Source organism: Erinaceus europaeus, chromosome 1 (assembly GCF_950295315.1).
Source record: "Erinaceus europaeus chromosome 1, mEriEur2.1, whole genome shotgun sequence".
NCBI lineage: Eukaryota > Metazoa > Chordata > Mammalia > Eulipotyphla > Erinaceidae > Erinaceus > Erinaceus europaeus.
The window spans coordinates 90,485,486-90,499,867 of NC_080162.1; the positions used below are offsets into that span (position 1 = coordinate 90,485,486).

Below are 14,382 nucleotides of genomic sequence, written 5' to 3' on the forward strand. Positions count from 1 at the left end.
AACAAGGGCAACAAAAATGGAATAAATAAATAAATATTAAAAATAAATAAATAAAAATGAAAAAAGAAAGAATTCTGTTTTTCTTTTTAAACCTCCTTTTTTTGTTTGTTTTGTTTTTTGTTTATTCACCTAATCAGGAAGTATTTACTGGGGCTGGAAAGACAATAATTATGCAAAAAAATATTTACTGCAGGAAAAGAGGTGGTTAAGTGGGGACTATGTAGGACCTGCTTGTGTGAGGTCACAGCACTGCATATACCTAAGCATGCTCTGGTTTCTCTATTCATAAAGTAAATCTTAAAAAATAATGATGATGATAAATAAAGTGGTCCAGGAGGTGGCACTGTGGAGAAGAAAATAAATAAATAATTTATTCACTAAACACCTACCATAATGGCACTATTCTAGGTGTGGGAAGTATAGCAGTGAATAAGGCAATATCCCTGCTCTCTTTAAATAATATTATTATAGGCGCAAGGGAGTGGTGCACCTGGTTGAGTGCACACATTGCCATGAGCCAAGAACCAAGTTCAAGCCCAGTCCCTACCTTCAGGGGGAAAATTTCATAAGTAGTGAAGCATAGTTGTAGGTATCTCTCTTCCCCCCCTCTATCTCTTCCTTCTCTCTTTTTTTTTATTTATTTTATTTATAAAAAGGAAACACTGACAAAACCATAGAATAAAAGGGGTACAGCTTCGCACAATTCTCACCACCAGACCTCCGTATACTATCCCCTCCCCTGATAGCTTTCCTAGTCTTTAACCCTCTGGGAGTATGAACCCAAGATCATTGTGGGATGCAGAAGGTTGAAGGTCTGGCTTCTGTAATTGCTTTCCCTCTTCCTTCTCTTTAAACTTATCTCTGTATCTATCCAAAATAAATTAATTAAAATATTAAAAGTAAATAAATAATACTTCTATAGGGAATGCCAGAGAAAGTGTGGGAAATCAAGAAACTGTTGCATAGATTGTGGCTAGAAAAGCTCTCTAATAAGTGGACATTTGAGGGCTAGGGAGATAGCAAAGTGGTTATGCAAAAAATCTTTCATATCTGAGGCACCAAAGGTCCCAGATACAAGCCCCAGCACCACCATATACCAGAGCTGGGCTCTAGGGAAAAAAATAAGATTTTTTTAAAATTTATTTATTCCCTTTTGTTGCCTTTGTTGTATTATTGTTGTAGTTGTTATTGTTGATGTTGTTGTTGGATAGGACAGAGAAATGGAGAGAGGAGGGGAAGACGGGGGGGGGAGAGAAAGACACCTAGAAATAAGAATTTTAACAGAGTCTTGAGTTAACTGAGAACATAATAAGCTGTGTAAATGCCTGAAAGGAGACAGTCCAAACAGAAGAAATAAGGATTTCCTTGTTTCTCTATTTGCGTATGCCTGGCACATTCAAAGCTACAAGTGGTCAGGGTAGCTGGAGCACACTTAGCCAAAAGCAGAGCAGAAGAGGTGATGAGAGATTATTATGGACCAAGCTCATGCAGAATCATTAAAGCTATGATAAGAACTTTAGATTTTGTTATGCAAAGACTTTATGAAGTTTTAAGCAGAACATGTGTCCTGAACACTTTGTTTAATGTAAGAGTAATACAGAGAGATTAGAGCACTAATCAGCTTTGGCTTATGATAGTGCTGGGGATTAAACTTGAGACCTCAAAGCCTCAGATATGAAAGTTTCCTGTATAATCATTATGCTATCCCCTAGCCCAATCCGAACATTTTATTAAACATTACTTCTAGTATCCTAGGAGGTGGTGTAGTAGATAAGGTGTTGGACTCTCAAGAATGAGATCCCAAATTCAATCCCCGACATCACATGTGCCAGAGTAATGTTTTGGCTCTTTTACTCCCTCCCTCCCCTCACTAATAAATCAATATTAAAGAAAAAATTACTCCAGAATCAAGGAAAAGCACAGTGGTACCACATCAGACTTGTGTATCTGATTCCCCAATGGTCCCAGGTTCAACCCCCTGGCACCACCATATGCCAGAACTGAGCAGTGCTCTGGTCTCTCTCACTCTTTAAGTTTATTTATATATATGGCTGATTTTTTTTCTATACACTTTTTTTCCATTTTTTACCAGAGCAGTGCTCAGCTCTGGCTTATGGTGGTACTAGAGAATTAAATATGAGACTTCAGAAACTCAGGCATAAAAGTCTTTTTTGCATTGCTTGGTACTGGAACATGAATAGACACTCAGACCAGTGGAATAGAATTGAGAGCTCAGAAGTAAACCCCCATACCCATGGACATTTAATCTTTGGTATAGGTGCCCACACTATAAAATGGGAAAAGCAGAGTCTCTTAAACAAATGGTGTTGGAAACAATGGGTTGAAACATGCAGAAAAATGAAACTGAAACAACTATATTTCACCAAATACAAAAGTAAATTCCAAGTGGATCAAGGACTTGGATGTTAGACCACAAACTATCAGATGCATAGAGGAAAATATTGGCAGAACTCTTTTCTGCATAAATTTTAAAGACATCTTCAATGAAACAAATCCAGTTACAAAGAAGACTAAGGCAAGCATAAACCTATGAGACTACATCAAATGAAAAAGCTTCTGCAAAGTTGAAAAACAAGATCAGAAAAGAAAACACAAGTAGAACCTGAAATGGAATTGGCATATGCACCCAAGTAAAAGACTCTGGGGTGGGTGGGTGGGGAGAATACAGGTCCATGAAGGATGATAAATGACATAGTTTGGGTTGTATTGTTAAATGGGAAACTGGGGAATGTTATGCATGTACAAACTATTGTATTTACTGTTGAATGTAAAACATTAATTCCCCAATAAAGAAATAAATTAAAAAAAAAAAAGCTTCTGCACATCTAAAGAAACTACTACCCAAACCTAGAGACCCCTCGCAGAATGGGAGAAGATCTTTACATGTCATATATCAGACAAGAGGCTAATAACCAGAATATATAAAGAGCTTGCCAAACTCAACAACAAGAAAACAAATGACCCCATCCAAAAGTGGGGACAGGATATAAGCAGAATATTGACCAAGAAGAGATCAAAAGGCCAACAAACATATGAAAAAATGCTCCAAGTCTTTGATTGTCAGAGAAATGCAAATAAAGACAACAATGAGATACCACTCCACTCCTGCGAGAATGTCATACATCAGAAAAGGTAACAGCAGCAAATGCTGGAGAGGGTGTGGGGTCAAAGGAACCCTCCTGCACTGCTGGTGGGATTGTAAATTGGTCCAACCTCTATGGAGAACAGTCTGGAGAACTCTCAGAAGACTAGAAATGGACCTACCCTATGACCCTGTAATTCCTCTCCTGGGGATGTATCCCAAGGAACCCAACACACCCATCCAAAAAGATCTGTGTACACATATGTTCTTGGTAGCACAATTTATAATAGCCAAAACCTGGAAGCAACCAGGTGTCCAACAACAGATGAGTGGCTGAGCAAGTTGTGGTCTATATTCACAATGGAATACTACTCAGCTATAAAAAATGGTGACGTCACCGTTTTCAGCCCATCTTGGATGGACTTTGAAAAATTCATGTTAAGTGAAATAAGTCAGAAACAGAAGGATGAATATGGGATGATCTCACTCTAAGGCAGAAGTTGAAAAACAAGATCAGAAGAGAAAACACCAGTAGAACCTGAACTGGAATTGGCGTATTGCACCAAAGTAAAAGAATCGGGTGGGTGTAAGGGGAGAATACAGATCCAAGAAGGATGACAGAGGACCTAGTGGGGGTTGTATTGTTATATGGAAAACTGAGAAATGTTATGCATGTACAAACTATTGTATTTACTGTCAAATGTAAAACATTAATCCCCCAATAAAGAAAATTTTTAAGTCTTTTTGCGAAACCAATATACTGTCTCCCCTGCCCAAAGATAGAATCTCAGAAAGGCTATTTAAGAAGCATGTGAGGGATGGTCTGGGAGGTGACACTGTGGCTAAGGCACTGGACTCTCATGCATGAGGTTCGAGTTCAATCCCCAGCAGCATATGTACCAGAGTGATGTCTGGTTCTTTCCCTCTCTCCTATCTTTCTCATTAATAAATAAATAAATAAAATCTTTAAAAGTAAGAAAGAAAGAAAGAAAGAAAGAAAAGAAGCATGTGAGGGTAGTGAGTGAGGAATTTGCAGTAAAGATCTTGAAAAAGAGCCCTTTGTTCTTCTCCCTAGTTCTTCCAGAAAGCAGCACTGAATGTTCGAGACAACATTGGGGAAGAAGTGGATGCAGAACAGCTGATCCAGGAGGCCTGTCGGAGCTGCCTGGAACAGGTGAGGCCAAAGAGGAAAAGAGATATGAAGACATGGTTTGATCCTAATGGCTTTACTAAGAAAAATAATCCCATCCCAATGGTATCTGGGGGAGTGCCTGACTAATCACATACATCCAAACAAGGCTCAGAGCTATTGCTGACAGAAGGGAAGGGAAATAACTATTATATGCCAGGTGCTGAGACTGATACTTACACATGCATGATTTAATCCAGAGTTTCCAGATGGAGAAATTGTGGCTTAGAACAAACAAAAGTTAAAATACTCAATATCTTTCTCATCTCTCCAAGTACTTGGTGACTTGATCCTACAAGTAGTTTCAGCTATTTTTAATATCATGGGGACTGTCACCCTTTCTGTCTCCCTGCCTCGCAGTCATGAGGCATGACATAAAGTCTATAAATGCCTGAGTTCCCAAGATAGTAGCAAGCTTGTTTGCTTGCATCAACTGCTGTTATTAATAGGAATTGTCACCGTCACCCAGATTCTGTGTTTGACTGTGAAACCATAAGCTATTAGAGATGGAAATTTCTTTTAAAACAAAGCCACAAGATCTGACTTGAGTTTAGTCCGATGAGAACAACTTTTAAGAGGGCATCAAGCACAGTTAATATATATAATAATAAATGCTCCTACAGGGAGCAAGAGCAAGTCCTGGATTCAGCTTTGAAAGGGTGGTACTTTAGTATCTCTCTCTTGTCTTTGTCTGTCAACCTCCTATACCACCCCCCACCCCCGAAAAATAACATATATATATTTAAAATTGGGCCAGAAAAACAGCACTTGCTTGGGGGTCCGGCAGTAGTGTAGCGGGTTAAGCACATGGAGCAAAACACAAAGGACCGGCGTAAGGATCCCGGTTCGAGTCCCCAGCTCCCCACCTGCAGGGAGTCGCTTCACAAGTGGTGAAACAGGTCTGGAGGTGTTTATCTTTCCCCATCTCTGTCTTCCCCTCCTCTCTCGATTTCTCTCTGTCCTATCCAACAACATCAATGGCAACAATAACAACAAGGGCAACAAAATGGAAAAAAATAGCTTCCAGGAGCAGTAGATTCATAGTGCAGGCACCAAGCCCCAGCAATAACCCTGGAGGCAAAAAAAAACAGCACTTGCTTAAGGTCCTACATTCATATTCATTCCTCATCACCACCACTAGCACCCCCTCCCCAAAAAAGAGAGAGAGAGATTAAACTGATAAACATCCACTCTTGTTTACATCTCACAGTGCTTTCTTTTTTTTTTTTAATAATTTATTTCTTTATTAGGGAATTAATGTTTTACATTCAACAGTAAATACAATAGTTTGTACATGCATAACATTCCCCGGATTCCCATTTAACAATACAACCCCCACTATGTCATTCATCATCTTTCATGGACGTGTATTCTCCCCACCCACCCACCCACCCCAGAGTCTTTTACTTTGGTGTAATACTCCAATTCCATTTCAGGTTCGACTTGTTTTTTCTTTTTTAATCTTGTTTTTCAACTTTGGCCTGAGAGTGAGATCATCCCATATTCATCCTTCTGTTTCTGACTTATTTCACTCAACATGATTTTCTCAAGATCCATCCAAGATTGGCTGAAAACGGTGAAGTCACCATTTTTTAAAGCTGAGTAGTATTCCATTGTGTATATATACCACAACTTGCTCAGCCACTCATCTGTTGTTGGACACCTGGGTTGCTTCCAGCTTTTGGCTATTACAAATTGTGCTGCCAAGAACATAAGTGTACACAGATCTTTTTGGATGGGTGTGTTGGGTTCCTTAGGATATATCCCCAGGAGGGGAATTCCATGGTCATAGAGAGTTCTCCAGACTGTTCTCCACAGAGGTTGGACCAATTGACATTCCCACCAGCAGTGCAGGAGGGTTCCTTTGAACCCACACCCTCTCCAGCATTTGCTGCTGTTACCTTTTCTGATGTGTGACATTCTCACAGGAGTAAAGTGATATCTCATTATTGTCTTTATTTGCATTTCTCTGACAATCAGAGACTTGGAGCATTTTTTCATGTGTTTCTCAGCCTTTTGGATCTCTTCTGTGGTGAATATTCTGTCCAAGTCCTCCCCCCATTTTTGGATGGGGTTATTTGTTGTCTTGTTGTTGAGTCTGGCAAGCTCTTTATATATGTTGGTTATTAAACTCTTATCTGATGTATGGCATGTAAAGATCTTCTCCCATTCTGTGAGGGGTCTCTTGGTTTGGGTAGTGGTTTCTTTTGCTGTGAAGAAGCTTTTTAATTTGATGTAGTCCCATAGGTTTATACTTGCCTTAGTCTTCCTTGTAATTGGATTCGTTTCATTGAAAATGTCTTTAAAATTTTATGCGGAAAAAAGTTCTGCCTATATTTTCCTCTAAGTATCTGATAATTTCTGGTCTAACATCCAAGTCCTTGATCCGCTTGGAATTTACTTTTGTATTTGGTGAAATACAGTGGTTCAGCTTCATTCTTCTGCATGTTTCAACCCATTGTTTCCAACACCATTTGTTGAAGAGACTCTGCTTTCCCCATGTAATAAATAGTCTGAGCCCCTTTGTCAAAGATTAGATGTCCATACGTGTAGGGCCTCATTTCTGGGCTCTCAGTTCTATTCCACTGGTCAGTGTGTCTGTTCATGTTCCAGTACCAAGCAGTTTTGATGACAATGGCCCTATAATACAGTTTGAGATCTGGGAGTGTGATGCCTCCGGTTCTGTTCTTTTTTCTCAAGATTGTTTTGGCAATTCTAGGTCTTTTCTGGTTCCGATAAACATTTGTAGCATTTTTTCTATTCTCCTAAAAAATGTGCTTGGGATCTTGATGGGGATAGCATTAAATTTGTAGATGGCTCTGGGTAATATATTCATCTTGATGATGTTAATTCTTCCAACCCATGAACATGGAATATCTTTCCACTTCTTTGTGTCTTTTTCAATTTCTTTGAGTAGTGACTCATAATTTTCAGTATACAAGTCTTTCACTTCTTTGGTTAGGTTTATTCCTAGATATTTTATTGTTTTTGTTGCTATAGAAAAAGGAACTGATTTCTGGATTTCAATTTCTTCTAACTTAGTGTTTGCATAGAGGAATGCCACTGACTTTTGAATGTTAATTTTATAGCCTGACACATTACTGTATTGCCTGATGATTTCCAAAAGCTTCTTGCTGGATTCCTTAGGTTTTTCCATGTATACTATCATCATGTCATCTGCAAATAAGGAGAGTTTGACTTCTTCTCTTCCAATCTGTATGCCTTTAATTCCTTGCTCCTGCCTGATTGCTATGGCAAGAACTTCCAACACTATGTTGAATAGTAATGGTGATAGTGGGCAGCCCTGTCTAGTACCTGATCTGAGGGGAAATGCTTCCAGTTTTTCACCATTGAGTATGATGTTGGCTGTAGGTTTGCTATATATAAACTCTACTATCTTCAGGAATTTTCCATCTATTCCCATTTTTTGTAGTGTTTTGATCATAAAGGGATGTTGTATTTTGTCAAAGGCTTTCTCTGCATCTATTGATATGACCATGTGGTTTTTGGTCTTGCTTTTGTTGATGTGGTGGATCACATTGATTGATTAAACCAACCTTGCATGCCTGGGATAAACCCCACTTGGTCATGATGAACAATCTTTTTGATATACTGCTGTATCGGTTGGATAGAATTTTGTTCAATATTTTCGCATCTATGTTCATCAGAGATATTGGTCTGTAGTTTTCTTTTTTTGGTTGTGTCCCTGTCTGCTTTTGGTATCAGGGTGATGTTGGCTTCATAGAAGCTGGCAGGGAGTATTCCAGTGTCTTCAATCTTCTGGAAGACTTTTAAAAGTAGAGGTATTAGTTCTTTGAAAGTTTTGTAGAATTCATTTGTAAAACCATCTGGTCCAGGACTTTTATTTTTGGGAAGATTTTTGATAACTGATTCAATTTCATTGGCTGTGATGGGCCTGTTCATGTTATCCACTTCCTCTTTACTTAGTTTTGGAAGTTGGTAGGTGTCTAGGAAATCATTCATTTCTTCCAGGTTCTCTAGCTTGGTGACATATAGTTGTTCATAGAATCCTCGCATGATATGTTGAATTTCTGCAGTGTCTGTTGTGATATCTCCTCTTTCATTTACTATCCGATTTATTTGGGTCTTCTCCCCTTTTTTTTTTTTTTTTTTTTTTCCTTCTCCCTTTTTTGTTTTGTGAGTCTGGCTAAAGGTTTGTCGATTTTGTTTACTCTTTCGAAGAACCAACATTTACTTTCATTGATCTTTTGTATGGTTTTCCTATTCTCAGTGTTATTTATTTCTGCCCTAACTTTAGTGATTTCTGTCCTTCTGGTTGCTTTAGGATTCCTTTGTTGTTCTTCTTCTAGGTCTTTAAGATGTGCAATCAGGCTGTTTATATGTGCCTTTTCTTGTTTCCTAATGTGTGCTTGTATAGCTATGAACTTCCCTCTTAGGACAGCTTTAGCTGTGTCCCAAACATTTTGATAGATTGTGTCTTCATTTTCATTGAACTCTCGAAACATTTTGATTTCTTCCTTGATTTCCTTTTTGACCCACAAGTTGTTAAGAAGTGTACTGTTGAGCTTCCACATTTTGGGACTGTTACTAATCTTTTGTTGATTGTTAAGTGTTAGTTTCATTCCACTGTGGTCTGAGAAGATGCTTGGGATGATTTCAGTGCTCTTGAATTGGCTGATGCTGTCTTTGTGGCCTAACATATGGTCTATCCTTGAGAATGATCCATGTGGATTTGAGTAAAATGTGTATTCCAGTTTCTTGGGATGAGTGACTCTGAAAATGTCCAATAGTTCTAGTTTATCTATCTCTTCATTTAGCTCCCTTATGTCTTTACTGATTTTCTTCCTGGATGATCTGTCAAGTTGAGATAGTGGGGTGTTGTGTCTTTTAATAGGTGAATTCAGGCCATTGACATTTATTGATATCAAAGATTGAAGATATTTTAACGCCATTCTTGTAGAGTTTTAGAGTGTTTTGATATATGTCCTATTTGTGGTGGTCTGGTTGTTTATAGGAGACCTTTCAGAACTTCTTTCAGGGCAGGCTTGGTGATGGTTGCTTCCTTCAACTGTTGCTTGTCTGAGAAGGTTTTGATGCTTTCATCTAGTCTGAATGACAGTCTAGCAGGATATAGTATTCTTGGCTGAAAGCCTTTCTCATTGAGCACTCGATAGATATCTTGCCATTCTCTTCTGGCCTGTAGTGTTTGTATGGAGAAGTCTGCTGCTAATCTTATGGGGTTTTTTTGTAGGTGACTCTTTGTTTTTCTCTTGCAACCTTTATGATCCTTTCTTTATCCTTATTTCTTTCCATTCTAAGTATGACATGTCTTGGTGTCTTTAGGTCTGGGTTAATTCTGTTTGGGACCCTCTGGGCTTCTTGAATCTTTATGTCTTTGGTGTTGTCTAGACTAGAGAAATTTTCAGCTATTATGGCCTGGAGAATGCTTTCTTCCTCCCCTTCTCTTTCTTCCTCTGGTAAGCCAATAATGCGTATATTGTTTCTTTTGAAGTCATCCCATAGGACTCTGTTGTTGTTTTCAGCATCTCTTAATCTCTTTTTGAGATCTCTTACTTCTTTTTTAGTTGTCTCTAATTCATCCTCAATCTTGCTAATTCTGTCTTCAGCCTCATAGATTCTATTCTCTCTGCCCTCTACTGCTTTCTGGAGTTCATCTATTTTGTTGCCCTGCTCTGATACTGTTTTAGCTTGTTCAGCTAGTTGCCTTCTTAGCTCAGCAATTTCAGCTTTCAGCTCTCTAATAACCATGAGATAATTAGAATTTTCTTCCATATTCTCATTTGTTGTTCCTGCATTTCTGATTACAATTTTTTCAAATTCTTTACTCACTCCTGTTATTATTTCCTTAGCTAGTGTTTGGATGTTGAACTCGTTGTTTTGTGCTTCACCCTCTGGAGGACTTTTAGCTGGACTCTTGTCCTGGTTCGAGTCTCCAGTATTTTTTCTTGTTGTTTTAGCCATTTTATATATTATGTTATGAGTTCCCTTTATCAGTATTTTTCAAATTATTGATCACTATTGCCTGGATTGACTTGTGTCTAAGTAATTTAATTAAAGGGCTTACCGTGGTGGAAGTTAACAGTTTTTTCAATCCCTGAGTTGGAGTTTAGGGGTGTAAAAGCCTCTTTTTTTTTTCTTCCCTGTAGGCTATGGGGGCCTGAGGGCTTTTAAACTATCAATAGGCTTCTTAGCTTAATCACTGACTCCTGACCAAGAGATAAAGCAGGGTGTGGCAGAGATAATCCAGAGGTTATGCAAAGAGACTTTCACAGCCCCTCAGCTATGCCACCGAGGTATAGGTCTTCTCCTGAGTTTCCCGGTTAGATCTCTGTCCCCTGGTGTCCCTCCCTGTTGCTGCTCCAGATTCTGAGGGTAATAGCAATGGAGACTCAGAGTTGCACTTGGTGAGTCTCTGGGGAGTCCTTTCCTCCCTTCAGCTGTCCCCTTGTTGTGGAGCAGACTGGAGGTGGTGTCTCCACTGATAAACTGTTGAACTGTTAGCAGTCACTTAATCTCTCCTTAGGCCCCTCTCTCCTCTCTGTCACCAGCCACGCGTGTTTGTACTCACGGGTGATTTACTGGGTTCCTGTGGTCATTCTAGTCCTGTCTTGTTTCGGTCCGGGTGGTCTCCTTTGGTATTCCTAGTTGATCCGGGAGAGGAGAGGAGAGGAGAGGAGAGGGGAGGGGAGGGGAGGGGAGGGGAGGGGAGGGGAGGGGAGGGGAGGGGAGGGGAGGGGAGGGGAGGGGAGGGGAGGGGAGGAGGGAAAGCGATCTGCTGCTCGTAGCTCCGCCTCCGGAAGTCGAATCCCTCTCTCACAGTGCTTTCTTAATGAGCCAGTATATAGCATACCCAGTAGAGCGCACAGTTTTCCACATGCAATGACCTGGGTTTGAGCCGCTAATAGAGCACCATGAAGGCCACTACGCATGAATGCCAGGACAATACTGTTGAGTCTTTTTCTTTCTCTTCCCACCCTCCATCAATATCTAAAATTAAAAAGGAAAAATAAAGTCTACCAGGGACAAAAATGTACATATCAAACCCTGGTCCAAGATTTTGTTGTTTGTTTTAATCTTTTCAACTAGTATGTATTGAGAACCTTCTCTGTGTCCAGAACTATGCCACGCCCCAATAGTGCTGTACAAAGTAGATGTAGTCCTTACTCCCTCAGCTCTTAAAGTTACTCGAGTAATTATACAGAGCTCTAGTTACAAAGTGTTATAAGTACTACAAGCAGAAGAGGCAGTGTGAATATTGGGAGAGTACAGAGCCTAGGAGCAGAAGAGACCACAGTACAACTAAAGGAGAGAAAAAAAGTATCATTTGTTAGTTTTCATGGGCTGGAGTAGTAGGCAGAGGCAAAATCAAGCAGAGCACTATAAATCATTTCAGAGTTGTAGATTTATAAACAGAAGAACAACCTAATGAAACTTAACATGTGAAAAGATCTCTCCAGATGCTGTGAGGAGACTAATTAGGAAAAGAATGTAGGGAACTAGCCAGGAGTTGCAGGTAAAGATGAAGTTAAAATGAATTAGTCATGCACTCTTGAATGGCTTTGTCTTTCCAGTCTTCCCAGTCTCTGTATCCCCCTTCCCAGTGTTTATGTGACTAGAAAACAAGCATGGAATAGAGGTTTGTGTGGTCACCTGGATTCAGAGCACTAGGAGGTAGAGGACCCAAAGAGTTTCATACTCTTCAAAATAGAAACCAGATGAGTTAACTTTGAGCAAGTCTTTTTACCTTTCTCATCTCTAAAATTGGGACTAAAATGACTCCCTCAGCAAGGGAAGTAACTCAGTGGGTACGGCACAGAACTTGCATGCTGTAAGGACCTGGCTTCAATCTTTGGCATCACATATGCCAATGCAATGCTGTTCCCCCCCCATAAAATTAAATAAATAAGTTAATCTGAAAAAAAAAAGCTACTTCCCACCCCTAGTGATTTACTTACTATGAAGACTACAGTATGGGTACATATACCACAGAGCCCACTAGATATTAAATGTGTGGTGGTTGTACTCACAGTTAACAGTCTTGCTGCCTCATAACAAAGCCAAGCTTTCATGTAGCCAGGATACTTGGACATTCTTTGGGTTCTTCAAGTATAAAATGAACGAAGACCTTTGTGTGGTATTCAAAGATTCTTCAGATCTGACCTGATACAGTTGTGCTGGGTATTTTGTTATTTGTATTTGTTAGTTCTGGGGCCTTCAGCAGCTACAATTCTACATTCCCAAGCTTTTTTTTTTTTTTTTTTTTGCTCAGCTCTGGCTTATGGTGATGCTGGAAATTGAACTTGAGACCTTAGAGCCTCAGGCATGAGTCTTTTTGAAGAACTATTATGCTGTCTCCCCAAGCCCCCAGCCCACTTTTTTCAGTCTTTTATTTGGGGGGGAGGGTGGCATCACAAATCACAGCACTGCTCCACCAGCTGTGGGGCTTCCCACATTGCCATGTGCTCCCATATAATGCCATGGTTTGAATCTGGGGCCTTGTACCCACTCTATCAGATGAATTATCCCCCACCTTATCCTAGGTTTTTCTTTTCTTTTTTCCTCCACTGGGGCTTCAAAGTTCTGAAACTTTTTTTCCAGCTAGAGTCAATTTTCTGACAGAAAAGAAGGAAAAATACTACATACTGTAATATTTACCCCTTATGCATTGGAAGCCAGTCTCAAACCGGGGTCATGTACTTAACAAAATAAGTAAACTATCCAGATGAGCTATTTTGTCACTCCTGCTAGATTTTTTTTTCTTAGTTTTGATGTTAAAGACTTGATTTGCTGGGCCAGGTGGTGGTGCAGCTGGTTGAGTACAAATGTTACAATGCACAAGGACCCAGGTTCAAGCACCCAGTTCCCACTTGCAGAAGGAAAGCTTTATGAATGATGAAGCAGTGCTGCAGGTGTCTCTGTTCATCATCCTCTCTACCTCCCCTTCTTATCTCTATTTATGGCTGTCTCTATCAAATAAATAAAAATAATTTAAAAAAAAATTTTTTTTAAAGACTTGAGTGCTTGTTCCCACTTAAGGACCCTGCTGCTGAAACTTGGGTTTGTTTTTTTTCTCTCTCACTAGGGTTATCACTGGGATGGGTGTCTTGGTACCTGCAAGATGATTCCACTGCTCTCAGTGACCTTTTTGTTTTCCCCCTTTTTTAATTTTTATTTTTCTTTGAAAGAGGGTCAAAGACAGAGAGAAAGGTATTCATGAACTTCCCCTGCAAGTGGGAACCAGGGGCTTGAAACTGAGTCTTCACCCATGGTAACATGTGTACTCTACTAGGTGCGCCACCACCTTGACCCCTCCTGGGCTGTTCTTATACTTGACTGTTTTTTCCTGCACATTACAGCATAGAAGGTTACCTTCTCTGCAAAGCCATCAATGACCATCTACTTAAAATAATTCTTCCCTCTGGTCATTGGCATGTCTGTTTGAGCTTTTTATTAAAGCATTTATCATGGTCTCCAAAATTACTTTCTTCACATGTTTGTTTACTCTCCATATGACTCACAGAATATCAGCTTCACAAGACCAAGGACTTTGCTTATGCAATTTACGTTATATCCCAACACTTAATATACAAAGCACTCAATATTTGTTATAAAGTTTTATTTTGGAGCCAGGTGGTGGCACACCTGGTTGAGCGCACATGTTACAGTGCACAAGGACCTAGGTTCAAGCCTCCAGTCCCCACCTGCAGGGAGAAAGCTTTGCACATGGTAAGGCAGTATCTCACATAAAGTTGGTTTTTGTTTTTTGCCTCCAGGGTTATCGCTGGGGCTCGGTGCCTGCACTACAAATCCACTGCTCCTGGAGGCTATTTTTTCCCTTTTGTTGCCCTTGTTATCGTTGTTGTTGGATAGGATAGAGAGAAATCAAGAGAGGGAAGGGGGGGGGATCTGCTTCACCGCCTGTGAAATGACCCCCCTACAGGTGGGCAGGTGAGGAGCTGGGGGCTCGAACCAAGATCCTTAGGCCAGTTCTTGTGCTTTGTGCCACATGCGCTTAACCCGCTGCACTACCACCCAACGCCCCTGCTTTTTTTTTGTTTGTTTCTTTGTTTTGTTTTATTTTAATTTA

The 14,382-nt window shown here is 39.9% G+C and overlaps 1 protein-coding gene across 1 annotated transcript in view; it reads left to right on the plus strand.

Moving 5' to 3' along the window:
* DNTTIP1 (deoxynucleotidyltransferase terminal interacting protein 1) overlaps positions 1-14,382 on the plus strand; it is a 34,081-nt gene that overhangs the window by 4,877 nt on the left and 14,822 nt on the right. Inside the window, exon 4 of the mRNA XM_060190826.1 lies at positions 4,179-4,277. Coding sequence (XP_060046809.1) covers positions 4,179-4,277 — 99 coding nt within the window. The remainder of the gene's footprint in view (positions 1-4,178; positions 4,278-14,382) is intronic.